General features: G+C 41.2%; 2 protein-coding genes across 2 annotated transcripts in view; both read right to left on the bottom strand.

Moving 5' to 3' along the window:
* LY96 (lymphocyte antigen 96) overlaps nt 1-5,373 on the bottom strand; it is a 30,354-nt gene extending 24,981 nt beyond the window's left edge. The window contains exon 1 of the mRNA XM_043483750.1: nt 5,124-5,373. Within this exon, the coding sequence (XP_043339685.1) occupies nt 5,124-5,235 (112 nt within the window). The 5' untranslated portion in view covers nt 5,236-5,373. The remainder of the gene's footprint in view (nt 1-5,123) is intronic.
* Nucleotides 5,374-11,826: 6,453 nt separating this feature from the next.
* On the bottom strand, nt 11,827-19,506 carry TMEM70 (transmembrane protein 70). The gene is made up of 3 exons (XM_043483457.1): nt 19,190-19,506; nt 17,804-17,909; nt 11,827-12,585 (listed from the first exon to the last, which is right to left on the bottom strand). Exons 1-3 carry the CDS (start codon nt 19,388-19,390, stop codon nt 12,128-12,130), a joined length of 765 nt encoding a protein of 254 aa, XP_043339392.1. The 5' UTR covers nt 19,391-19,506; the 3' UTR covers nt 11,827-12,127.
* Between the last annotated feature and the right edge of the window lie 2,808 nt (nt 19,507-22,314).

Below are 22,314 nucleotides of genomic sequence, written 5' to 3'. Positions count from 1 at the left end.
CACCAAGTCTTAGTAGCAGCATATGGGATCTTTAGTTGTGGCATATGGGATCTATTTCCCTGACCAGCGATGGAACCCAGGCCCCCTGAGTCTTAGTCACTGGATCACCAGAGAAGTCCCATACCGGCTATAACTTAACACACACTCTCAGCATTCCTCAGCATAATAACTAAAATAACTAAACATAATGCCCATTAAAGACATTAATAAACTGAATTAAATTCAACTTATTTGACCAGTCTCTATAAGGCAGGTAGGACTTTTAATGGACCTCAAAGGTTTCTAAAGAACGGAAAGATAGAGAAGAATATTTCAGGTTAGAGAATAGTAGAAATATAAATAAGGGTCAATAAAGAGGCTGGACTACTTGGAGTCAGGAGCTGGGGGGGAGAGGGGGAAGACCAGATGCCAAGATACACACACTTAGCTGGGAGGACCATGCAGCAACCACACATCCAATCAGTCAGCAAGTCCAATGGCTCCATCTTCAGAATACAGTAAGTCCCCTACATACGAACAAGTTCCGTTCCAAGAGTGCATTCATAAGTCCAATTTGCTCTTAAGTCCCACAAAGTTAGCCTAGGTACCCAATTAACATGATTGGTGGTGTAGTACTGTACTGTAGTAGGTTTATAATACTTTTCACACAAATAATACATAAAAAGCAAACAAAAAATAAAACATTTTTTATCTTATAGTATGAAAAGTACAGTAGTACAGTACAACAGCTGGCATAAGAGCTGGCACTGAGTGAACAGACAAGAAGAGTTACTGAGGAGGGAGAGGAGGTGGGAGACAATAGAGCTGAAGGAGTGTCAGCAACAGGAGATGGAGGGCAAGCTGCAATTTCACTCATGCCTAACGTTGATGGAACACATGTTTGCATCTCTGAAAGTTTGCAATTTGAAGGTTCTAATGTAGGGGACCTCCAGCACCAACCCCACCTCATCATCTCCACTGCTCCCATTCTGATCTGAGTCACCAATCTCTCATTCACTTGGACTATTGCAAGTCTCCCCACAGGTTGTCTGCTTCCACCTTTGCCATCTTACAGATTATTACCAATCCACGAGACAGACCAAGCTTTGCCCACAGTAAAAGATGAAAGTCATCCCCTGACTTACAAAGCTGTCATTCCTTTCCCATTTCCTTCTATGATATTACCTCCTACTACTTCCCCAGCACTCACTCCATGGCAGCCACACTGGCCTCCTTGCTCTTCCTTCCTCACCACCTCTAGGCCACTGGGCTTGCTCTTTCCCCCACCCCTTTCCCTGGATATGGTAGTGGCTCACTCCCTTTACTATTCGTGTCCTGGCTACATGTCACCTTCTCAGTGAGAGCCTCTTTGGCCATCCTAATTTAAAATGCAATCCCCACTCCCATCTCTGCACTCTCTATCCCCTCCCTCACCTTACTCTTTTCTCATAGCAGTCACCACCATCTGACATGCTGAATATTTCACTGATCAAAACTCCAGGAGGGCTGGGACTTTTGTTGTTCACCGCTACGTTATCCTCAATGTCTAGAACAAGCACATGCCAGATGCCCAGTGAATAATGGCTAAATTAAATAATCCATGAATTCCTTAAATTTCAGGATGACCTACAGCCAAAAACACATTACAACTGAATCTGACAACTCTAGGCTACAAGACAGTGTATGTCCAGGACTGTGTGGACTGACTCGCACAACCATGTTTTCTGCCTTTTCCAGAGCTGGAGAATAAAACAGCCAATTATTGCCATTTCTGTATGTTACGGGCTGAACTGTGCTCTCCCTAAATTCATATGTTGACATTTTAATCCTTAGGACCTCAGAATGTGACTGTCTTTGGTTGTTGTTTAATCGCTAAGTTGAATCTGACTCTTTTGCAACTCCATGGACTGTAGCCCACCAGGCTCCTCTACCATGGAATTTCCCAGGCAAGAATACTGGAGTGGGTTGCCATTTCCTTCTTCAACTGTCTTTGGAGACAGGGCCTTTAAGAGGTGATTAAATTAAAATGAGGCCATTAGAGTAGGCTCTAATCTAGTATCATCAGTAACCTTAGAAGAGGAGATTTAGACATACAGGAAGTCCCCAGGAATGAGCACATACAGAGAAAAGGTCATATGAACACATGGCAAGAAGATGGCCATTTATAAGCCAAGGAGAGAGGCCTCAGAAGGAAACGAAACCTTGAACTTGGATTTCCCGCCTCGAGAACTGTGAGAAATAGATTTCTGCTGTTTAAGCCACACAGTCTGTGCTGTTTGGTTACAGCAGCCCTGGCAAACAGGTATACCATGTATGCCCAGTAGTTCGGCCAAGTGGGAATCACTCTCACAGAAAGGACTGAGTTATGGTCACCAACACCCTGACAATAACACCGGAGGGATCAATGCCTCCAACACATGAAGCGCTTCCATCTTGGCCAGGATGGATTCTCGAACGCAGGGAAAGGCTGATGTCTGGGGAGGGGGGTCAGAGAGGCCTGGCAGCCAGGAGAGTCTTGCTGTAGCTGTGTACCCCAACCTGCTCCCCATGATCCCTATATCCACGGGGCAGCAGAAAAAGACCACGAAATTTCTCAGCATTGGAGAGAAACAGGTAAGATCCCTCCTCAAGGGACTTCCCTGATGGTTCAGTGGCTAAGACACCAAGCTGCCAATGCAGGGGACCTGGGTTTGATCCCTGGTCCGGAAACTAGAGTCCACATGCTGCAACTGAAAAGAACCTACATGCAGCAACAAAGATCAAAGACCCCGAATGCCACACCCACCTCAGCCAAATAAATAAATAAAATAATTTTTTTTTTTAAGAAAAGAAGATCCTTTCTGAAAAAAATCAAATTAAAAGACAAATTGAGTTAGTGTTACTAAAAGATTAAAAGTTAAATAAATTGGGACTTCCCTGGCTGTCCAGTGGTTAAGACTTCACCTTCCAACGCAAGGAGAGAGGGTTCAATCCCTGGTCAGGAAGCTAAGATCCCACGTGCCTTGAGGCCAAAAAATGCAAACATAACAAACAGAAGCAATATTATAAGAAATTCAATAAAGACTTTAAAAATGGTCCACGCCAAAAAAATATTTTTTTAAAAAAGCTAAATAGATAATATAAAGTGTTACATAAATAAAGGCTGTATGAAACAGCACAGAGAAGGCGGCATAATCAGTGTGTGGAGCAAAGAGAAAGTTCTCTCTTTGGTTCTCTCAGCACCAAAGCAGAGAGAAGAGGGCTGAGTGCACTGAGGAGGTCCTGAGACACAGGAGTGTGAACTGACCTCCCGGGATGGGGAATTTTCAGGGATAAGTTGAACAGGAATTCAGTACAATCACACACAGGAAAAAAATCATCAGTCTGAGACTGGTCACACACTTAGGCTTTGTTTCCACATCTGGGATTACTTCTAATTCCCCAGGAGTAACTTTATATTAATATTTGGCAGAGTGCATTTGGCACACTCAAAAAATTAGAGAAAATAAAACTGAAAATTGGGAGATTAAATAGGTTTCTTTATTGCAGAACTTCTCAGAACTCAAAGTACATTTGTAAATCTCTCCCAAATGATTAGACCATAAATCCTTTTTTCCCATGAGAATTTCAACTAACTAGTATTTTCAGGAGCATCCCTTTAAAACTTCCTGATATATATATGGAATTTAGAAAGATGGTAACGATAACCCTATATGCAAAACAGAAAAAGAGACACAGAAATACAGAACAGACTTTTGAACTCTGTGGGAGAATGTGAGGGTGGGATATTTCAAAAGAACAGCATGTATGCTATCTATGGTGAAACAGATCACCAGCCCAGGTGGGATGCATGAGACAAGTGCTCGGGCCTGGTGCACTGGGAAGACCCAGAGGAATCGGGTGGAGAGGGAGGTGGGAGGGGGGATCGGGATGGGGAATACGTGTAAATCTGTGGCTGATTCATATCAATGTATGACAAAACCCACTGAAATGTTGTGAAGTAATTAGCCTCCAACTAATAAAAATAAATAAATAAATAAAAATAAAAAAAAATAAAACTTCCTGATATTGCTAGTGGGTAGAAAAGGCCAACCAACCCATGGTGAGCAACACAATGCAAAGCACCAAACCAAAACAGTAGTCAAGCCCCAAAGCTGTGCTTTCAGACCAGCAGATATTTGTAGAGAAAGGGGGGATGCAAAACAAGACAGAACAAAACAACAGTGATCCAACCAGTAAATAGCATTCGACTGAGGCTGATTTCTTTTTTTACGTAATTAATATTATTGTTTCTATGTGTCTCTGGGCTGAAAATTCTACCTCAAAATAATCCTTGCAAAATGGGTTTGAAAATCACTTTCACTTTACAGATTAAAAAGCTGGAGCACAGAGAGGCTAAGACTTTGCTGAAGATCACACAGATAGTAACTGACAGAATCAGCCTCACACTCAATTAGGGAGGTAATACCAAGAGTCTTTAAAAACAACAGCCTGAAACACTTAAACAGAGTACCTGTTATACACCCAACACAGTGCTGGAGGGAAAAAAAAATCACAGCCTGGAGATAGAACCAATTCCAAGAAGCAGCTAGGACTGTTCTACCTTCTCAAGAAGAACCAGTCAATCTTATGTTAGTCACTCAATTGTGTCTGACTCTTTGCTATTTCATGGACTATGGCTTGCCAGACTCCTCCATCCATGGAATTCTCCAGGCAAGAATACCAGAGTGGGTTGCCATTCCCTTCTCCAGGGGATCTTCCCAACCCAGGGATGGAACCCAGGTGTCCTGCATTGCAGGCAGATTGTTTACCATCCGAGCCACCAGGGAAGCCCCTAGTCAGCCTTGGGCTGAGACAAAAATCTCAGAAGCAGATGGTTCTGCCAGAACAGCGAAGAATCTGAAACTGGGTTCAAGGTAAAGATAGCTGACTGCAGGAAAGGACAGAATGCTTGGAAGTCAAGAGAAACACAGTTCAGAGACTCATGAAGTCTATGATGGATGGAGAAAATCCACAGAGGGCAGGAACCAGACATCCCTTTTGCTGCCAGCAGCCTCCCCAGGAGCTGGAACACACGGTCGTTTCCTGCGTCCTGGTGATAGCAGAGGAAGGTTCCTGTGAAAACACCCTTGCAATGGTTGACCTGTTTTTGCCTTTGTACTTACCACAGTAGTCGTACCAAACGGTGGCGTCAGAGGAGTTGCAGACCCAACGTTTCTCCTCAGGTTCAGTAAATATGGAAGAAAACAGGGCAGAAAAAAGCACAAATGGAAACATGATCCAATCTCTCCAAAACTTTAAAAATGTAAGGAGAATCTGTAACTAATCTTCAGACTCTTCCCCTTTATTTTTAGTAAAGGGAAAAAAATGTAACTTAGTCATCAGTCACATGATTTCTGAGTTCCTATCCAACTGTTTCCTCTTTTGAATGTGTGTGTGCGTGTGTGTGCGTGTGTATGTGTGTGTGTGTGTGTGTGTGTGTGTGTTTAATATTTGAGCACTTCCTGCAAGAGGAGAGGAAAATGATTTAGAATGTACTCTTCAATGGAGTGATACAAATGAGAGCACAGAGCTTTAAAAACAAAACAGGTACTTCCTGGTCAATAGTAACAAAACCCCTCTTCCTTAGAAGCTCAAAAGCCCAGCACTCTTTATCCCTTTGTGTTGCTATTCTCTCCCACAAGTTCTTTTTCTTTTTTTCTTTAAACCCTAAGCACACCCTCCTATTCTTTCTTTATTTATGGCTAGATGTTTGGCTTGGAAGCATGAAGTCCTAGACAGCCAGGGAATTCCCTCCCACAAGATCTTTATACATCAATTCTTACAGCCCAGAGAGCAGGACCTTCAGCTCTGAACTGAACAGTGTTCATGCACAGTGTTTTTGCTTGGCGACAGGTTGAACCAAAGGGTAGAGACTGGCTGGATGAGACCTCAGATACAGGACACTAGCCAGAGTTCTGCATTATGGGCAGGGGTCCCACCATGCTTGAGAATGCCCTCACTTTAGCAAACTACAGGTCCAGGGAATACCTTGAATAGTCATCATTTTGGGTGTGGAATGTATTTCATTCCAAAACTCTCACTCTGCTCTAGAAAAACAGCTAACCCTTTAGATGCTTTGCTACCTGAAATCCTTTAAAGGACAGTGGCCTGTGGATTAGTAGCCAAAAATAGCATAGAGTTGAAGCCTTCAAATTTACAAGTTTAGAGGAAAATAATCATATTTGTAAAAGGTTTTTGTACTGAAGAACAGCCTTACTTTATTGTTTGGTTTTTTTAAGGCAAAAATTCATGGGGTAGGGGTTGGGCTAGTGAAATGGGGAGTTGCTCAATTGGTATTATTTCAGGTTGGCAAGACGAAAAGTTCTGGAGATCTATTGCACAAGGCAAATATAGTTAACACTAGAGTCTTTGTTCCTTTTAGTGTATTTTGAAATTACTAGAAACCTGCATGGGTGTGTCCTCTTTCTTCCCCCCACTTTTAAAATACATTTTTATATTATGGAAAAAACATATAAAATTTACCATCTTAACCAATTTTTTTTTTTTTTGGACACGCTGGGTATGATCTCAATTCCACTAAAAGGAACAAAGACTCTAGAGAAAGTGCTGTTTCAGGTCTGAGGCAGAAAAGGTATAAGATGAGCCTAGAACATCTTACTGTATCAGAAAACCAATCTGATCACAGTCCCATTGACCAAAGAATGGTTTCCTATTGCTGCTGTAACAAATAGCCACAAATTTAATGCGTTAAAAACAATACAAATGGGGGCTTCCCTTGTGGATCAGTGGTAAGGAATCTGCCTGCCAGTGCAGAAGACATGGGTTTGATCCCTGATCTGGAAAGATCCCACATACCACAGAGTGGCTAAGCCCGTGTGCCACAATTACAGAGCCTGTGCTCCAGAGCCGGGGAGCCGCAGCTGTTAGCCCATGTGCTCTAGAGCCAGTGCTCCGCAACAAGAGTAACCCCATGTACCTGTAACTAGAGGAAACCCTGGCAGCAACAAAAACCCAGCACAAACCCCTCCCCCCAAAAGAATACAAATGGGGGATTCACTGGTGGTTCAGTGGTTAGGATTCTGTACTTTCACTGCTGAGGGCCCAGGTTTGAACCCCAGTTGGAGAACTAAGATCCTAAAGCTGCCTGGAACAGCCAGGAAAAAAAAAAATCTATTATAATTCTGAAGGTTGGAGTCCAAATCAGTTTCTTTTTTTTTAATTAATTTATTTTAATTGGAGGCTTATTACTTTACAATATTGTAGTGGTTTTCACCATACATCAACATGAATCAGCCATGGGCACACATGTGTTCCCCATCCAGAACCCCCCTCCCACCTCCCTCCCCATCCCATCCCCCAGGGTCATCCCAGTGCACCAGCCCTGAGCACCCTGTCTCATGCAGCAAACCTGGACCGGCGATCTGTTTCACATATGATAATATACACGTTCCAATGCTACCCTCCAAATCAGTTTCAATGAACTAAAAGTAAGGAGTCAACATACTTAGTTCCTCTGGACTCTCCAAGGGAACAATTCATTAACTTGCCTTTTTCAGCTTGTGGGCTGCAATTCTTTCATTCCTCCATCTTCAAAATTCAGCACTGCATCAACTCTGCTCCCATCATCACATCACCTTCTCCTCTGATCTCCTGCCTCCCTCTTACAAGGACCCTGTGATTTTATTGCAACCATTTGGACAATACAGGATAATCTTCCCAACACAAGATCCACCTATAAAATCCCTCTTGCCATTTAATGTAACATTCATAGCTCCCAGACTTAAACATTCAGCCTGCCTGTAGACTGTATGATCATTAATAAGATGGTAACTTCAGTGTATTGAAATACATCAAAAATATTCAAATCCATGAGCTCATAATACTTGTTTAAAGTCTAATCAGCCAATGATACTAGGAAACTAATTCTACTTTGAAAACTGATAAAGGGAAAGAATCAAGCATTTATCCTGACCTTTCTATGGAGACTGAACTACTGGTAACCAAATAGTACAGAGAGGCACGTTTCCCTCTCCTTCTCATGCTGTTTTCTCTTTTAGAAATATTAGAGCTGTACATGAAAAAGGAATGATAGAATAGAACCATTTTGCAATATCTAATGAATTAGTGAACTTAGGCAACACAACATCAGAGGTTGCTAACATCACAAAGAGAGATAAGAAGACATCATATACCTCTCAATGGATGAACAGGGTGGTAGCCTATCTCTAAGACAGCTCCCAATTATCCTTACTTCTTGGTATGCAAATTCTTGTGTAGTCCCCTCCAACAATGAATAAGGGTGACTGTGTAACTAAGAAAATATTGCACAATGATAAAGTGCAACTTCCAGAATAGATCATAAAAGCCTCTACCTTGTTCTCCTGGATCAATTGCTCTGGGGCAAACAGTAGCTCTAAAGAGAGATCCATGCAGTAAAAAACGAAGGCCTCCTCCCAAAAGGCCAGCACCACACATAGATATGAGAGTTGAACCATAAAGAAGGCTGAGTACCAAAGAATTGATGCTTTCGAATTGTAGTGCTGGAGAAGACGCTTGAGAGTCCCTTGGACAACAAGGAGATCCAACTAGTCAATCCTAAAGGAAATCAACCCTAATATTCATGGGAAGGGCTGATGAGGAAGCTGAAGCTCCAATACTTTGGCCACCTGATGCAAATACCTGACTCATTGGAAAAGACCCTAATGCTAGGAAAGACTGAGGGTAGGAGGAGAAGGGCGACAGAGGATGAGATGGCTGGATGGAATTATCGACTCAGTGGACATGAGTTTGAGCAAACTCCAGGAGACAGTGAAGGACAGGGAAACCTGGCGTGCTGATCTTCACAGGGTCGCAAAGAGTCGGACAGGACTAAGCAACAAACTACAAAAAAATGTGTCAGTCACATGTGTGAGCCACCTTGGAAGCAGTTCCTTCAGATGACAGGAGCATTAGCTGGTATCTTCACTGCAACCCCATGAGAGAACCTGAGCCATACCCACTTAGCTGAGTCATTCCCAAATACCCAACCAACAGACACTGTGCAGTTATAAACATTTGTTGTTTTAAACCACTATATTTTAGGGGCAATTTGTTATACAACAATAGATAATTAATATAAACATCAGCTATGAATCAGTCTTGTCCAAACTAATCAAACCTCAGTCTGATGAGACCTCAAGTCCAACTACCAATTTATAGCAAATACAGTAGACAGAAACATTAACTACACCTTGAGAATATAATCAGAAAATCTACACTGTGAAAACATGTATAGGACAAAAAACTCAGTTTTTTCAACAGATGATGTGCAAGAGGAAGGAAAAAGAGAGGACATTCCCTATTGGTCCAGTGGTCAGGATTCCTCACTTCCATTGCTGGCGGTCAGGTTTGACTCTTTTTTGAGGAGCTAAGATCCCGCAAGTTGCATGGCACAGCCTAAAAACAAAGTGAAGGAAATAGAAGGGCCCACAGATTAGGAGTCTTAAAAGACATTTCAAAAGTAGGTGTAAATAAGGTGAGAACTTTACTTAAATCTTAATCCAAACAGAGGGGGGAAATTATGAAACAATTGGAAATTGGTAGACTGGATATTTGATAACTTTGAGATCAGGGACAGCTTAGGTATAATGGTATTGCTATTTAACTCCTTATTTTGTGGATAAGGGGCTTACCTGGTGGCTCAGACAGTAAAGAATCTGCCTACAATGCAGGAGACTCGGGTTCAGTTCCTGGTCAGGAAGATGCCCTGGAGAATTAAACGGCAACTCACTCCACTATTCTTGCCTGGGCAATCCCATGGACAGAGGAGCCTGGTGAGCTATAGCCCATGGGGTCACAAAGAGTCGGACACGACTGATTGACCAACACTTTCACTCTCACTTGTAGAATTACAAAATTAAATATTTAAGAAATACTATGATGTCTGCAACTTGCTCTCAAATAAAAGTAGAGGGCAGGAGGTCTAGAGGAAACAATACTGACCACAAATTGGTAATTGCTGAATCTGAATAACCATCCTTTTTCTGAAAAAATCCTAATACAAGTTTAACAAATGAGTCATTCATACCTAATGACCAATTTGTTACTTTTGCTGTTGTCTTTCAGTGTGATGTAATTATTAATAAACTGAGGGAAAGGATTACATCTTACTGTCAAGGGTATGCTATCTGATGTAACCCAGAACCACCCTGTCTTCTGAGACTCAAATAAACCTTACTAAATATCCTTCCCATAGATTGTGGCAGATTCATCAGTCTCAATCTTTCCAGGATTACTCTGCCCGGGGAGAGGGTAGTGAAGTGGCATGGAGGGATGTGCATGTATTTTCCCCTTATCTTGGCCTGAGTTGCTTCTGCAGACTTAATTGACTGATGAATCATCATGGTATCCTATGCATGCTGATCCTTTTCTCATCTTGGCCTCACTCCAGATCATGCCCTTGAGAAGACATCTTTCTCATGCAGTCTTTTAAGCAACCACGCTGTCCTCTGAGGAATTATTCTGATACTAACAAAAATAGGTTTTTTCACTCCACTACACAGGAGACAAAATGACGGCATGTATACAGGACATTTAAAGAAACAGGTATGATGTACTCAAAACAAATTATGAGAAAAGTGACCCTCGAGAGAAAAGTTTAAAATGTTAACTGTGCTGTTTTCTTCTATGTATCTAACGTTTGATAATGAGTATTTGATTATGGAATACCTTTTTATAGAAAGATATAAATCACATTAATTTTTAAGACAGCAACACGTGTATACCTAGGTAACAAGACAGAAGAGCAGGCAGGCAGAGAAGTCCAAGCTGAGGACAGAGGTGGTGGCAGCCTGTTCATCCCTGAGAATACAGCCTGCCCTCTACTAGGACCACAGGCTGGCTGATCCTAGCAGAGGGCAGGCTCTAAATCTCAGAAAGAGCACTTTTCTACCTTAAGCTGTCTCCTATAACCTTCTAGCACCTTGATACTTGATCTTCCCAAGAACTAGTGATGTTCCTACTGCTTCTCCATGTACTTCCCTCACATAGAAGAAGTCATAAAAATTAGACTTACTATTGTAGCAGGTGATAGGAGGCCTTGGGCAGCTCTGTAGGCTCGGCGTTCACCTCCCTCTCATACACAGGCAAGCCATAAAGATTAGATTAACCATCATGGCAGGAGATGGCTATTACACAGCTTTATAGACTGGGTGTTCTTAACTGTGACTCTGGCAACTCGCCCAGTACCCAGTGCATTCTAGGCACATAATCAGCATCTACCAATCTAAATAACAATTTGAGGCCATTTGTTCCTGGCTGAAAATCCTTCACAAGAACCAACTTTCTTTCTACAATTAGAGGTAAAAATCTTAAAATGCCAATACTTGATAAGTTCGCATGAAGACTGCAGTTTCATAAAAGGTACTATCCATCTGTATGGATACAATCGTACCAAAGTGGATAGGATTTTCCCTGTGTGTGATAGAGTGTACCAAAGGAGCGTGCACGTGGAGAGACAAGCAGAGCCACTGAAGACAAACTCCTCAGATTACCATTTGCCTTCAAGCTAACCTCATTCTATTGTACAAGATCTTTAATATGGGCAGCCACGTCACAGAAGATAGGCAAAAACCTGTTATTCAGAGCCAAAGGAAGCAGATTAACACTTGCTTTCTATAATGTGTGAATTTTTAGTTTCTATTGTGGGAAAAGGTAGTATCTATCTCTTTAGAAAAGTTCACACACAAAGGAGAAATAACTCTCCCATATGCTTTTGATATCCAACCCCCAGGTGAGAAGAAATCATTATATAAAATTAATTATGCATACATCAGCATATACATGTATTTTCACACCCTTTTAAACAAAATGGTAGAATGTTACAAGTTTTGTTTTCAAACATAACTTTTTTTATTATAAAGGAACACAAGTCTCTGAAAATTAAAAGTTCTGTCTGATACAACTTAAATTATTTAACAATCAATCACTAACAAAATCAAACATAAAGGCAATTATCATACATTGGAACACAAATCACATTTAAGCACAAACATAAAAATAACAAACTCAGGACTTTTCCAGCAGTCCAGTGGTTAAGACTTCACCCTTCCAATGCAGGGGGCATCGGTTCGATCCCTGGTAGCAGAACTAAAATCCCACATGCCATGTGGCTTGACAAAAAGCAGACTTATTTCTCTTCTTTAAGCTGTTTCTTTTCACTGGCTTCTTCCAGATCAAAAGTGAATGGTTTGTCATAACCCATTAAATGGTCATAGTCTTCAGGGTTTGGAAAGAGTGCTGGATTAACTAACAATGATTTTGTTTTAGCATAAAACGTAGTAAACACATGCGTGCTGTTTGGAATCTTCACATCATTCTGGTGAAATACTGTACTTTTTTCTGAAAGTACAACACTGTAAGTAATGGCTTTGTAAGTGTCTGTTCTGGCCTCATGGTACAAGCGAATGACATAGCCTTTTGTAAGAAAGTGAAGCAGTGCTGGAGTGATCACTGTAAAGCTTCCTATGGTGCCATAAAATAAGATTTGCAAAGGCAGACTTCCAAATATAACATTATTTTGTGCAAATATGTATGGTAGAAACGCAAGGCTGATCAGACTTGTAGAGTAAGAAAAACACTTCACACCTAAAAAAAGAAAATAGGAAAAAAAAAAAGAAAAAGAAAATAGGAGAGGATTAATACCATCCAATTAATTCTTTCTTCCTACCATATCATCACCAAAACAACAAAACCAAAACACCTATACAGTGCTTATTATATCCCAGGCTTTATTTTAAGCACTCCGCATATTTTATTCATGAAATCTACAAAAAAGTCCTATGAGATGTATAATTAGCATCATCATCACTCCCATTTAAAAGATGAGAAAATATCAGGCACTTGCTCAATGTCACATAACTACCAAATAGTTGTGTGAAAATGTAAAGTCACTTCAGTCATGTCCAACTCTTTGCAACCCCATGGACTGACTATAGCCCACCAGGCTTCTCTGTCTGTGGAATTCTCCAGGGAAAAACACTGGAGTGGGTAGCCATTCCCTTTTCCAGGGGATCTTCCTGACCCAGTACTGCAGGCAGACTCTACTGTCTGAGCCACTAGGGAAGCCCCACCAAAGAGTTGTGTTGGGATTTAAACCTAGGCAATCTGACTCTAGGGTCGAGGCTGTTGGCCATTACAATGCACTACACAATAAAAGATTTAATATTACTCAAAAATCTTTATGAATACTATAAAACTTAACTCAGTCAGCAGATAATCAAATAAAATGCCCTGGTTATAAGTACTTCCGCAGATCTAAAACAAAATGTTCAAATACAGGACTAACTTTATCAGGTTAAGTGCCCAACATTAAAACAGCAAATTTAAAAACAAAAAATCCCCACTGGTGGTTAAGAAACGTGTGGGAGAGGTAATCAATTTCCTTATCAAGGAAAAACACTCAAGTTAAAATAGTGACATATTTTTACTTAGAAAAATTTTTTTAAAAATCACTGACTTCTGAACTACATATTTAAAAATGGTCAAAATGGTAACTTTTACATTATGTCTACTTTACCACAGTAAATAAATAACTTAAAATGTAAATTTTCTTAGTTTGAATGTATAATTTTAACATGATTGAACACCATCTGTTTGGAAAACGGACAAGCTGACATCCTAGATGAGCTGATTATAAAGTTAATTTGGAAAAACAAAGGAAGCAAAAAAGAGAGGGAGAGTTAGATACTAAAACATTAAAATAGTGTTGTATAGGCTCAGTGCATGAACAGATCAATGGAACAAAAGCAGAAAATCTAGAAAACTGCGTATGGAACTTTAGTGTAAAGATACAATTTAAAACTAGTGGTAAAAAAAATAAATAAATAAAACTAGTGGTGCTGGGGCAACTGGATAGCCACATAGAAAAAGATAAAATTCAATCGATCCCTCATATTATATACTCGGAAAATTCCAAATAATCCAGACCTTGGTATATAAAATAAGAAAGCTATAAGAAGCCTTGTGAAGGCCTTATAATCTGAGAACAGAAAAATTTTTCTAATTATGACTTAAAATACAGAGGCAATCAACGGGAAAGTTGATAAATCTGATCACATTTTTAGTACACAGACGTAAATACCATAAACAAAATAAAGAGATGAATGAGAAAAATACTGGAAACTTATATCACAAAGGATTAACATACCCAAGATATAAAAGATTGCCAGTATATGAGAAGAAAAAGATCGACAACCCAATAAACAAATGAGTAAGAAATATAAGCCGACAGTTCAATGAAACAAAAAATGCACATGAATGCACATGGCCTTTAAACAGATTGTGTGTGTGTGTGTTTTAGTTGATGCTCATTCATGTCTGACTCTTTGCGACCCCATGGACTGTAGCCCACCAGGCTCCTCTGTCCACAGAATTCTCCAGGCAAGAATACTGGAGTGGGTTGCCATGCCCTTCTCTAGGGGATCTTCCCAACCCAGGGATTGAACCTGGGTCTCCTGGACTGCAGGCAGATTCTTTCCCATCTAAGCCACCAGGGAAGATTTCAATAGACGAAATGATACTAAACTTCAATCATAAGAAACATGCAATTAAAACCACAGTGAGATACCGTTTTTCCCCCAAACTGGCAAAAACCAAAAAATCTGACACCATACATGTTGATGAGGCTGTAACAGAGCAGTCACTCTCATACATCACTGCTGGTTGAAGGCTTCTTGTTTGCACCAGTTTAAAAATAATTTCTTCCGCTCACAGGTAGTTGTCATGACATTGGTACACATGGGATTTAATGGGGACCAAGCTGTCTTCTACAGAAAAACCACCTCTTGTTTCCTCATTACTCTTTTCACACTATAGTAGTATGAACTGTGTCCCCTCAAAATTCACATCCACCCAGAACCTCAGAATGTGACCTTATTTAGAGACAGGGTCTTTGAAGATAATTAGAAGTTGAGATAATCCATCCTGGACTAGGGTGGACCCTACATCCAATGAGAGTGTCCTTAAAAGGACAGAACAGGACAAGCAGACACACAGAGAAGGCCTTGTGAAGTAGCAGGCAGAGACAAGTTATGCAACTACAAGCCAAGGAATACAAAGAATGGCTGCGAGTCATCAGAAGCTGGGAAGAGACAAAGAAGAGTTCCTCCCTAGTGCCTTCAGAGAGAGCATGCACATGCCAACACTGTGATTTCAGACTTCTAGCCTTCAAAACTGTGAGAATAAATTTTTGCCGTTTTAAGCCACCAAGTGTGTGAAAATGAATTTTAAGAGCCCTAGGAAACTAATTCATACATATACTTTATTATGCCTGGTGGTGGTTGTGGTTTAGTTGCTAAGTTGTGTCTAACTCTTCCGACCTCATGGACTGTAGTCCACCAGGCTTCTCTGTCCATGGGATTCTCCAAGCAAGAATACTGGAGTAGGTTGCCACTTCCTTCTCCAGGGGATCTTCCTGATCCAGGGATCAAACCCACATCTCCTGCATTGCAGGCAAATTCTTTACCTACTGAGCCATCAGGGAAGCCAAGATTCAGTTGCTCAGGTTGAAGTAATTGCTATTTTCTAAACATATTCTGGGTTTTCCCATCCTGATGCCTTTGCTCATACAACTTCCATGCCTAGGATGTCCTTCTTTCACACCTCTTCATGTTCAAATTCTACTCGTCTTAAAATGAGAATACTCTGACATCAGTAATTTCTGTTGCTGAATTAACAAGAACTGCCAACCAGAAGTCCCCTCAAATGTCTTTACACTAGGATCCAATTTGGTAGTTTAAAGAATCTCCAGGAATGGCACCGCTATGTTAATGCCTCTCACTCAGTTTTACACAGAAAAATTATTAATTCCTGATACACATATAGAATAACTTTCTATTATAATATTGAAGGAACTCAAACATCAAATTCTGCTACAATTCTAGAACTTTGAATACCATGCAAAATTTTGCTGTTCCACAAATATTATATCGTAACCATACTATAAAATTAGGAGGCTTCCTAGGTGGTGCTAGTAATAAAGATCCTGCCTGCCAATGTAGGAGACCTAAGAGATGTGGGTTTGATCCCTGGATCGGGAAGATACCCTGAAGGAGGGCATGGCAGCCCCCTCTAGTATTCTTTTTTTTTTTTTCCCCTCTAGTATTCTTGCCTGGAGAATTCCATGGACAGAGAAGCCTGGCAGGTTACAGTCCATAGGGTCGCAAAGAGTCAGACATGACTGAATCGACTTAGCATGCAAGCACACACACTAAAATTCATTCCTATTTATAATCTCTTCAGAACTCAGTCAAGTGGGGACATGAAATAAATGGATAAACCTTCCCTTCATTTGAAGGAATGGTGTCTGTGTTCATAAAGAAGGATATCATGGGAGTCACAGCTGACACATGTCAAGGGCATCAATCCAGGTATCCGAGGCTCAATCGAGAGATGTGACACAGGCTCAACGACCTACTCATGTTGTGACTTCTGAAGAAATTTCTACCATCCAAAACAGATTATTCCAAGAACTTTAGAACTCCTCTCAACAGTACTATAATCAGTCCTTATTCCCAAAAAGTTTTAAATTAGCTAAAGTTGTATTTTAAATATACTCTATTTTAATGTCACACATGCTTGAGAGTTTACAGATTTTCAGATTAAATTTCAGACAATCAAGTAACATCAACATGATCAAAAACACACATGCCAATGGGGCACTGAAATCTTGTGGCCAGTTGGGCTGTAAGGTAATCCTCCAAATATTTCAGGTTATACTTTTTTATATAAGGATTATTGAAATGGAATACAACCTCAGAAACTTGAACAAACCACATACCTACATTCTTCTTTTCTAAATTATTCCATACTACATACTGAATTATGACCTAAGGAGACAAAACAACTTTAAATTTGTAGTTATTTAAAACACTGTCTTTTCCTACTCCATTGTAACTCCCCACCTACTGCGTGCAAAAGTCACCAAGTAAAGACATTTGCTGAAAATTCTAAGACCCAAAAAATGTAGACTTAATATATCTTTGAATCATAATTACTCTATAGAGTAAATGTCTACCCACCCAAAATAACTACTCCTAAGTATTCATCCATATTTGCTTCTCTGAATATTCAAACATTATATAAATATACACGTTTTGTTGCTAAACATCCTGAGAGGTGACCGAAGGATGAATCTTTAGTGCTCAGTCGTAAGACCACAAAGTCATAAGAGTCTTCAAAACCCTTTTAAAAATCTAAAGGGAGGTGGTCCAGTGGTTAAGAATCCACCCTGCAATGTAGGAGATTCAGGTTCAATCCTCAGTGGGGAACTACAATCCCACATGCTGGGGGGGCAACTAAGGGGATTGCAGATGCAATTGTAGGGGGCCTGCGGCAACTACTGAGACCAGATGCAAGAAAAGATTCCACGTGACAAAACAAAGATCCTGAGGCAGCCAAATAAACAAATGAATAGATAAATAAAAATGTAAATTTCCTAAAAATGCAAAGGTCTCAACCTCCAAATCCTTTATTAAATCTTATAATTTTTCCTTCTGTCTTCCAATTATGAAGTGGTGGCTCAGGGGTAAAGAATCTGCCTGCCAATGCAGGAGATGCAAGAGACGTGGGTTTGATCCCCGAGTCAAGAAGATCCCCTGAACCACTGGCAACCCACTCCAGTATTCTTGCCTGTGAAATCCCATGGGCAGCAGAGCCAGGCAGGCAACAGTCCATGGGGTCTTAACAGAGTCGGATAGGACTTAGCAACTAAACAACAATAAAAATAGTAAGTATCGTATGCTAAGAACCTTTTTTATAATCAAAAGGGAGAAAAAAGGAAGTACCCTCATTCATGATTACCCACCAAATACTGTTCGGGCCAAATTCCCAGTATAAATCAGCCTTCCATCTTCTGATTTGTCAAGCTGTGTATGTGAACATCGAACACCTCTTTCCCAACAAACAGGTATCTATTCAAAGAGAGACCATGATGTGAGTGCATAATAAATTGCATTTTAGACCAACTTTTAAATTTTTTAAGTTTATTTTGAAAAATATTATAAAGAGAACTTCTGGTATAGGGTGATTTAAGGAATTCTTCCAAATAATCTACAGAGCTGAAGAACTCAAACTGAGTAACAGAAAGGCTTTCCTTAATCCCACTCACAAGTAGACACTGAATTGGGAGTTTGAAGACCTAGGTTTGCATGCCAGCTAGAAGCTTGTTAGATAAAGTGTGACCTTAAACAAGTAAAAAGTTAGTGGAGTAGTTTCTTCTATTGCATGTGACTCTCACTCAACTGCAAAGATTTAAATGCATTAGTTTTGGGTTTGTTTTTTTTTTTAATCACTTAAAAAAAATCACTTTATTTAAGCAAAACACTGCAGATTCAGTATTTATAAAGCCCAGGTAGTTTTTAATACTTCTAAAATATTTATAGCACAGCTATTTATATATATATATATACACACATATATATGTGTGTATATATATATATATATTCTTTCCCCAAACTTTTTATCCATTCCTTGTTCTCTATAAGGAAAAATTTCCACTTGAACTCCTACATCAAATTTCACAGGAACAGAGTTCCCAGAACCTCTGAAAATGACTTTCACTACACACCCTCTTGAAGATGTAAAAGGCATGCCTAATTCCTTTAGACTGAAATTTAATTAGATTTCAATTCCCGCACTGGCTTTCCAAGTTTCAGCATGTTTGCTAATCCTAATATTTTACAGGGTAGGATTAGGAGACAATTTATTCAGATTAAAATAAGAAGGATTAACGTCTTTATCCCGTTTTTTACCCAGGGAGCAAAGTAACTCCTAAAAATAGGGCCACCTAATAAAAAATAGAACTCAAAGAGGTTCTCTGAGTTTTTTTCAGTTCCATCTCCACATGGCGCATCTAACTTCCTTGAAGATTAGCTCTTACAAGCTTGCGCTCAAGGACACAAAAGGCAATAAGCTGAGTCCTCGCTGGATTTGCAACCATCTGTAAAATGACTAGAACCGCCCAGAAAATAATCACTTTCCAAGGGACACTTAGATTCGCGGGTGCTGTGAACCCCGGGATGCACTGGCCTGTTCCCAAGGCCCAAACATACTACTCCCGCCAGCCTCGCACTGGGCGCCTTCCGTACAGGAGCCGCCGGGCAAAAGCTGAGGGGAAGCCGGGCTCCCCAGGCCCGATGCTACTTCCACCCCCCCGCCCTTACACGGGTCCGGAAGCCCTCTGACAGCCGACCTGGGCTCGCACCCGACGCAGAACAGGCGTGGCAGCCGACAGCCCCGTGCCCCCGACGCGCCCTGAGGAGCCTCTGCAGGAGGCCGCCCTCGAGACGACCGCCCTGGGGCCTCGGAGCGCGGTGGAGGCCCACGTTGCTGTCCTCTTCCCGCCGAGCCGCAGTCCGGCCGCCCACGGGCCGCCCAACGCCAGAAGCAGCATCCCGCACCCAACCAGGAAAAGCGACCGCACTGCGGAGGCACTTCGGCACCCTAAACCACTGCTTCTCACCAGTCCCGGGCCGGAACGAGCCGCGCAGGCGCAGCCCCCAGAAGGCCCGGGGGCAGGCTTGGCCGCCGGCGCATGCGCAGAACATACGGCACGGCTGCAACGTGCACAGCCTCGCGCGTTCTCTGCGCGCTGAGCTGTGCACCGGACCAGACTCTTGCTGCGGAGACCAGCAGACGCCCAGCTTGCACGCTGCTTCCCCTTGTCGGAGTGTGGGGCTTTTTATAACAGTGTGGAAGGACAGAGGGGAGTGTGGGATGCTCCAGGCGTGGACGGAGATGCCAGGCAGGCTAGAGTCTTGGCCTCTTTATAACAGTGTGGAAGGATAGAGGAGAGAGCCATGCTCAAAGGACAAATCCTGGAAGCCCGAGTTAAATGTTTCATTTTCCTGGGTGTCACTTTGTAGGCCCCCCTAAACATTTTATTTATGGAAAATGTTTCTAATCTATTGGCACAGAGGAATAATACATTACACGTTTGAACAAAAATGAATGGTAATTTGATCCAGCCAATGAGTTGGTAGAAAATAAGTGGAATGCGTTCACTGACTGTTGATACTTGTCAAATTTGTTTTCTGAAATCATTCTCATCCGTGTACTGGATAATTCATTATTAGTTAAAGAGGTATTGAGTGCCTTGCCTATTGCCAGGACTAACTCAGAAGCTGAGGCCATAAAGATACTGAATAAAACTGGGAATCCACAGTGCTTGTGTTGCAGGAAGTGGAATCCCTTCCAAGGCCGGAGAGAGGGCTCTTGTGTAACACTCAGATGAATTGCCCAAGGACACGCATGAGCTGAGTAAGCAAAAGATGACTGGGTAGGGGCATCTGGGTGGAGAGCTGTAGGGTAAGGAAACCCAGTAGAACCGCTCTGCCATGTGGCTCACAGTCTTGGGTTTTATGATGATAGGATGTTTCCAGGTTGTCTTTGACCAATCATTCTGACTCAGGGTCCTTCCTGGTGGCTTAGGCATAGCTCAAGGAAGATGGATACCAGGAAGAAGGACTCTGGGAAGTGGTCAGACATGTGGTGTCTCCTCCTGACTTTTCCCCAATGCTTCTGGTTGGTGGTGGCTTGTTAGTTCCACATTCCTTATCAGGACCTCAGGTCATGAAACAGCTCACACAAACTATAGTACCTGGCCAGGGTGGGCAGTTTCAGCCAGTGTGCTTCCACTAACACACAGTGAAGGAAACCCTAAAAAATAAGTTAAAATATAATGTTTTATTATAATTGAAACATACCCATTTATGAAATGTTACAGAAGCCCAAGACACAGAATGATTAATTTAGCCTGAGAATGGCCAGAGGTTCAGGTTCAGCTGAGTATTGAGGGATGAGCATCCATCTAGTTAATACACTCTTTTGTTTATTTCAGAACCATGTGTTTTACTCAAAATGTTATTTGCATAGGAGAGGAACAAACTAATAGTCTAAAATAGTGCCACCTTCACAACTCCAAATCCTGTCTACCTTTTTCTGGGTATCTAGAAAGATAAATTGGGCTCCAAAATCACTGCAGATGGTGATTGCAGCCATGCAATTAAAAGACGCTTACTCCTTGCAAGGAAAGTTATGACCAACCTAGATAGCATATTAAAAAGCAGAGACATTACTTTGCCAACAAAGGTCTGTCTAGTCAAGGCTATGGTTTTTCCAGTGGTCATGTATGGATGTGAGAGTTGGACTGTGAAGAAAGCTGAGTGCTGAAAAATTGATGCTTTTGAACTGTGGTGTTGGAGAAGACGCTTGAGAGTTCGTTGAACTGCAAGGAGATCCAACCAGTCCATTGGATCAGTCCTGGGTGTTCATTGGAAGGACTGATGCTAAAGCTGAAACTCTAGTACTTTGGCCACCTCATGCAAAGAGTTGACTCATTGGGAAAGACCCTGATGCTGGGAGGGATTGGGGGCATCTTGCCTGGGGAATCCCAGGGACAGAGGAGCCTGGTGGGCTGCTGTCTATGGGGTCGCCACGAGTCGGACACAACTGAAGCAAATTAGCAGCAGCAGTACTGATACATATTTAAATTTGCTGTTCATATAGTGTTTAATAGCTCTAAAAAGATAAACTGAGGCACACTAAAGTTTCTGAGAATTTATTTGAGCAAAACTTTATTCCAATCATACAACACCAAACTTGAAATGGTCATGAGCACTCCACTGACAGGAGCTAGGGGCAAGGTTTTTATAGAGAAGATGCACATTCAAAGCAAGGAAATTATTTGATTGTTATAGCTTATGCTGTTGCATCATTTGAGAAAAATCTCATTGGATGTTTGTGATTGGTTGTTCCTACCCTTGAGGTATTCACAGGATTGAATCTGGGGTTGCTCATTAACCTACCAAGACATCAGAGTCATTTCAGTCTAATGCCTTTTTGTATGATTACTTCAACAATACATTGAGAGAATGTGAATTTTTATTTTCCATTAAGCTTAGTTTCTTCCTACAGAAACTGTAGGCAGATGGAAATACTATTTGGTCTACTCAGAGTTTCTAAATAGCTGAAATGAGATCATATTCTGAAAATGTTGTGCTATAGAGTTATATGAAGTTATTATTCATGGTTAAAGATTTCCCAATTCTAGTAGTTTAGAGATATTTTTAAAATATATACTACTTGAGTGGGATTTTAGAATGATACTAAGGCTGTTTTCAAAATAATCCTTGATTTCCCCATTCATACCGTCTGAGAGGGTTTTAAGATGGAGGCTCATGGAAAAATTGAAAATGGGTATCCCTTGTAGACTGTATGGCCACCATTATTTTTTTTTTTTTGGCCACCATTATTATATGTAATTTTTGTTTGTTTTTTAGCTGCCTTTCCTTCCCATCCACCCCGCCCTTTCCCCTC

The sequence above is a fragment of the Cervus canadensis genome, chromosome 12 (assembly GCF_019320065.1).
Source record: "Cervus canadensis isolate Bull #8, Minnesota chromosome 12, ASM1932006v1, whole genome shotgun sequence".
In the NCBI taxonomy this organism is placed as follows: Eukaryota; Metazoa; Chordata; class Mammalia; order Artiodactyla; family Cervidae; genus Cervus; species Cervus canadensis.
Note: the sequence above shows the minus strand (reverse complement) of the source record. Positions and strands in the feature narration are given on the sequence as shown.

Excerpts from the sequence above, each read along its gene's own strand:
- TMEM70 (XM_043483457.1), bottom strand. The coding sequence starts at position 19,390 with ATGCTGCTTCTGGCGTTGGGCGGCCCGTGGGCGGCCGGACTGCGGCTC. Across the intron at positions 17,910-19,189 it reads TGCGTCGGGTGCGAGCCCAG|ATACCTGTTTGTTGGGAAAG; the intron begins GTCGGCTGTCAG and ends CTCTTTGAATAG. Across the intron at positions 12,586-17,803 it reads TTTGGCCCGAACAGTATTTG|GTGTGAAGTGTTTTTCTTAC; the intron begins GTGGGTAATCAT and ends TTCTTTTTTTAG.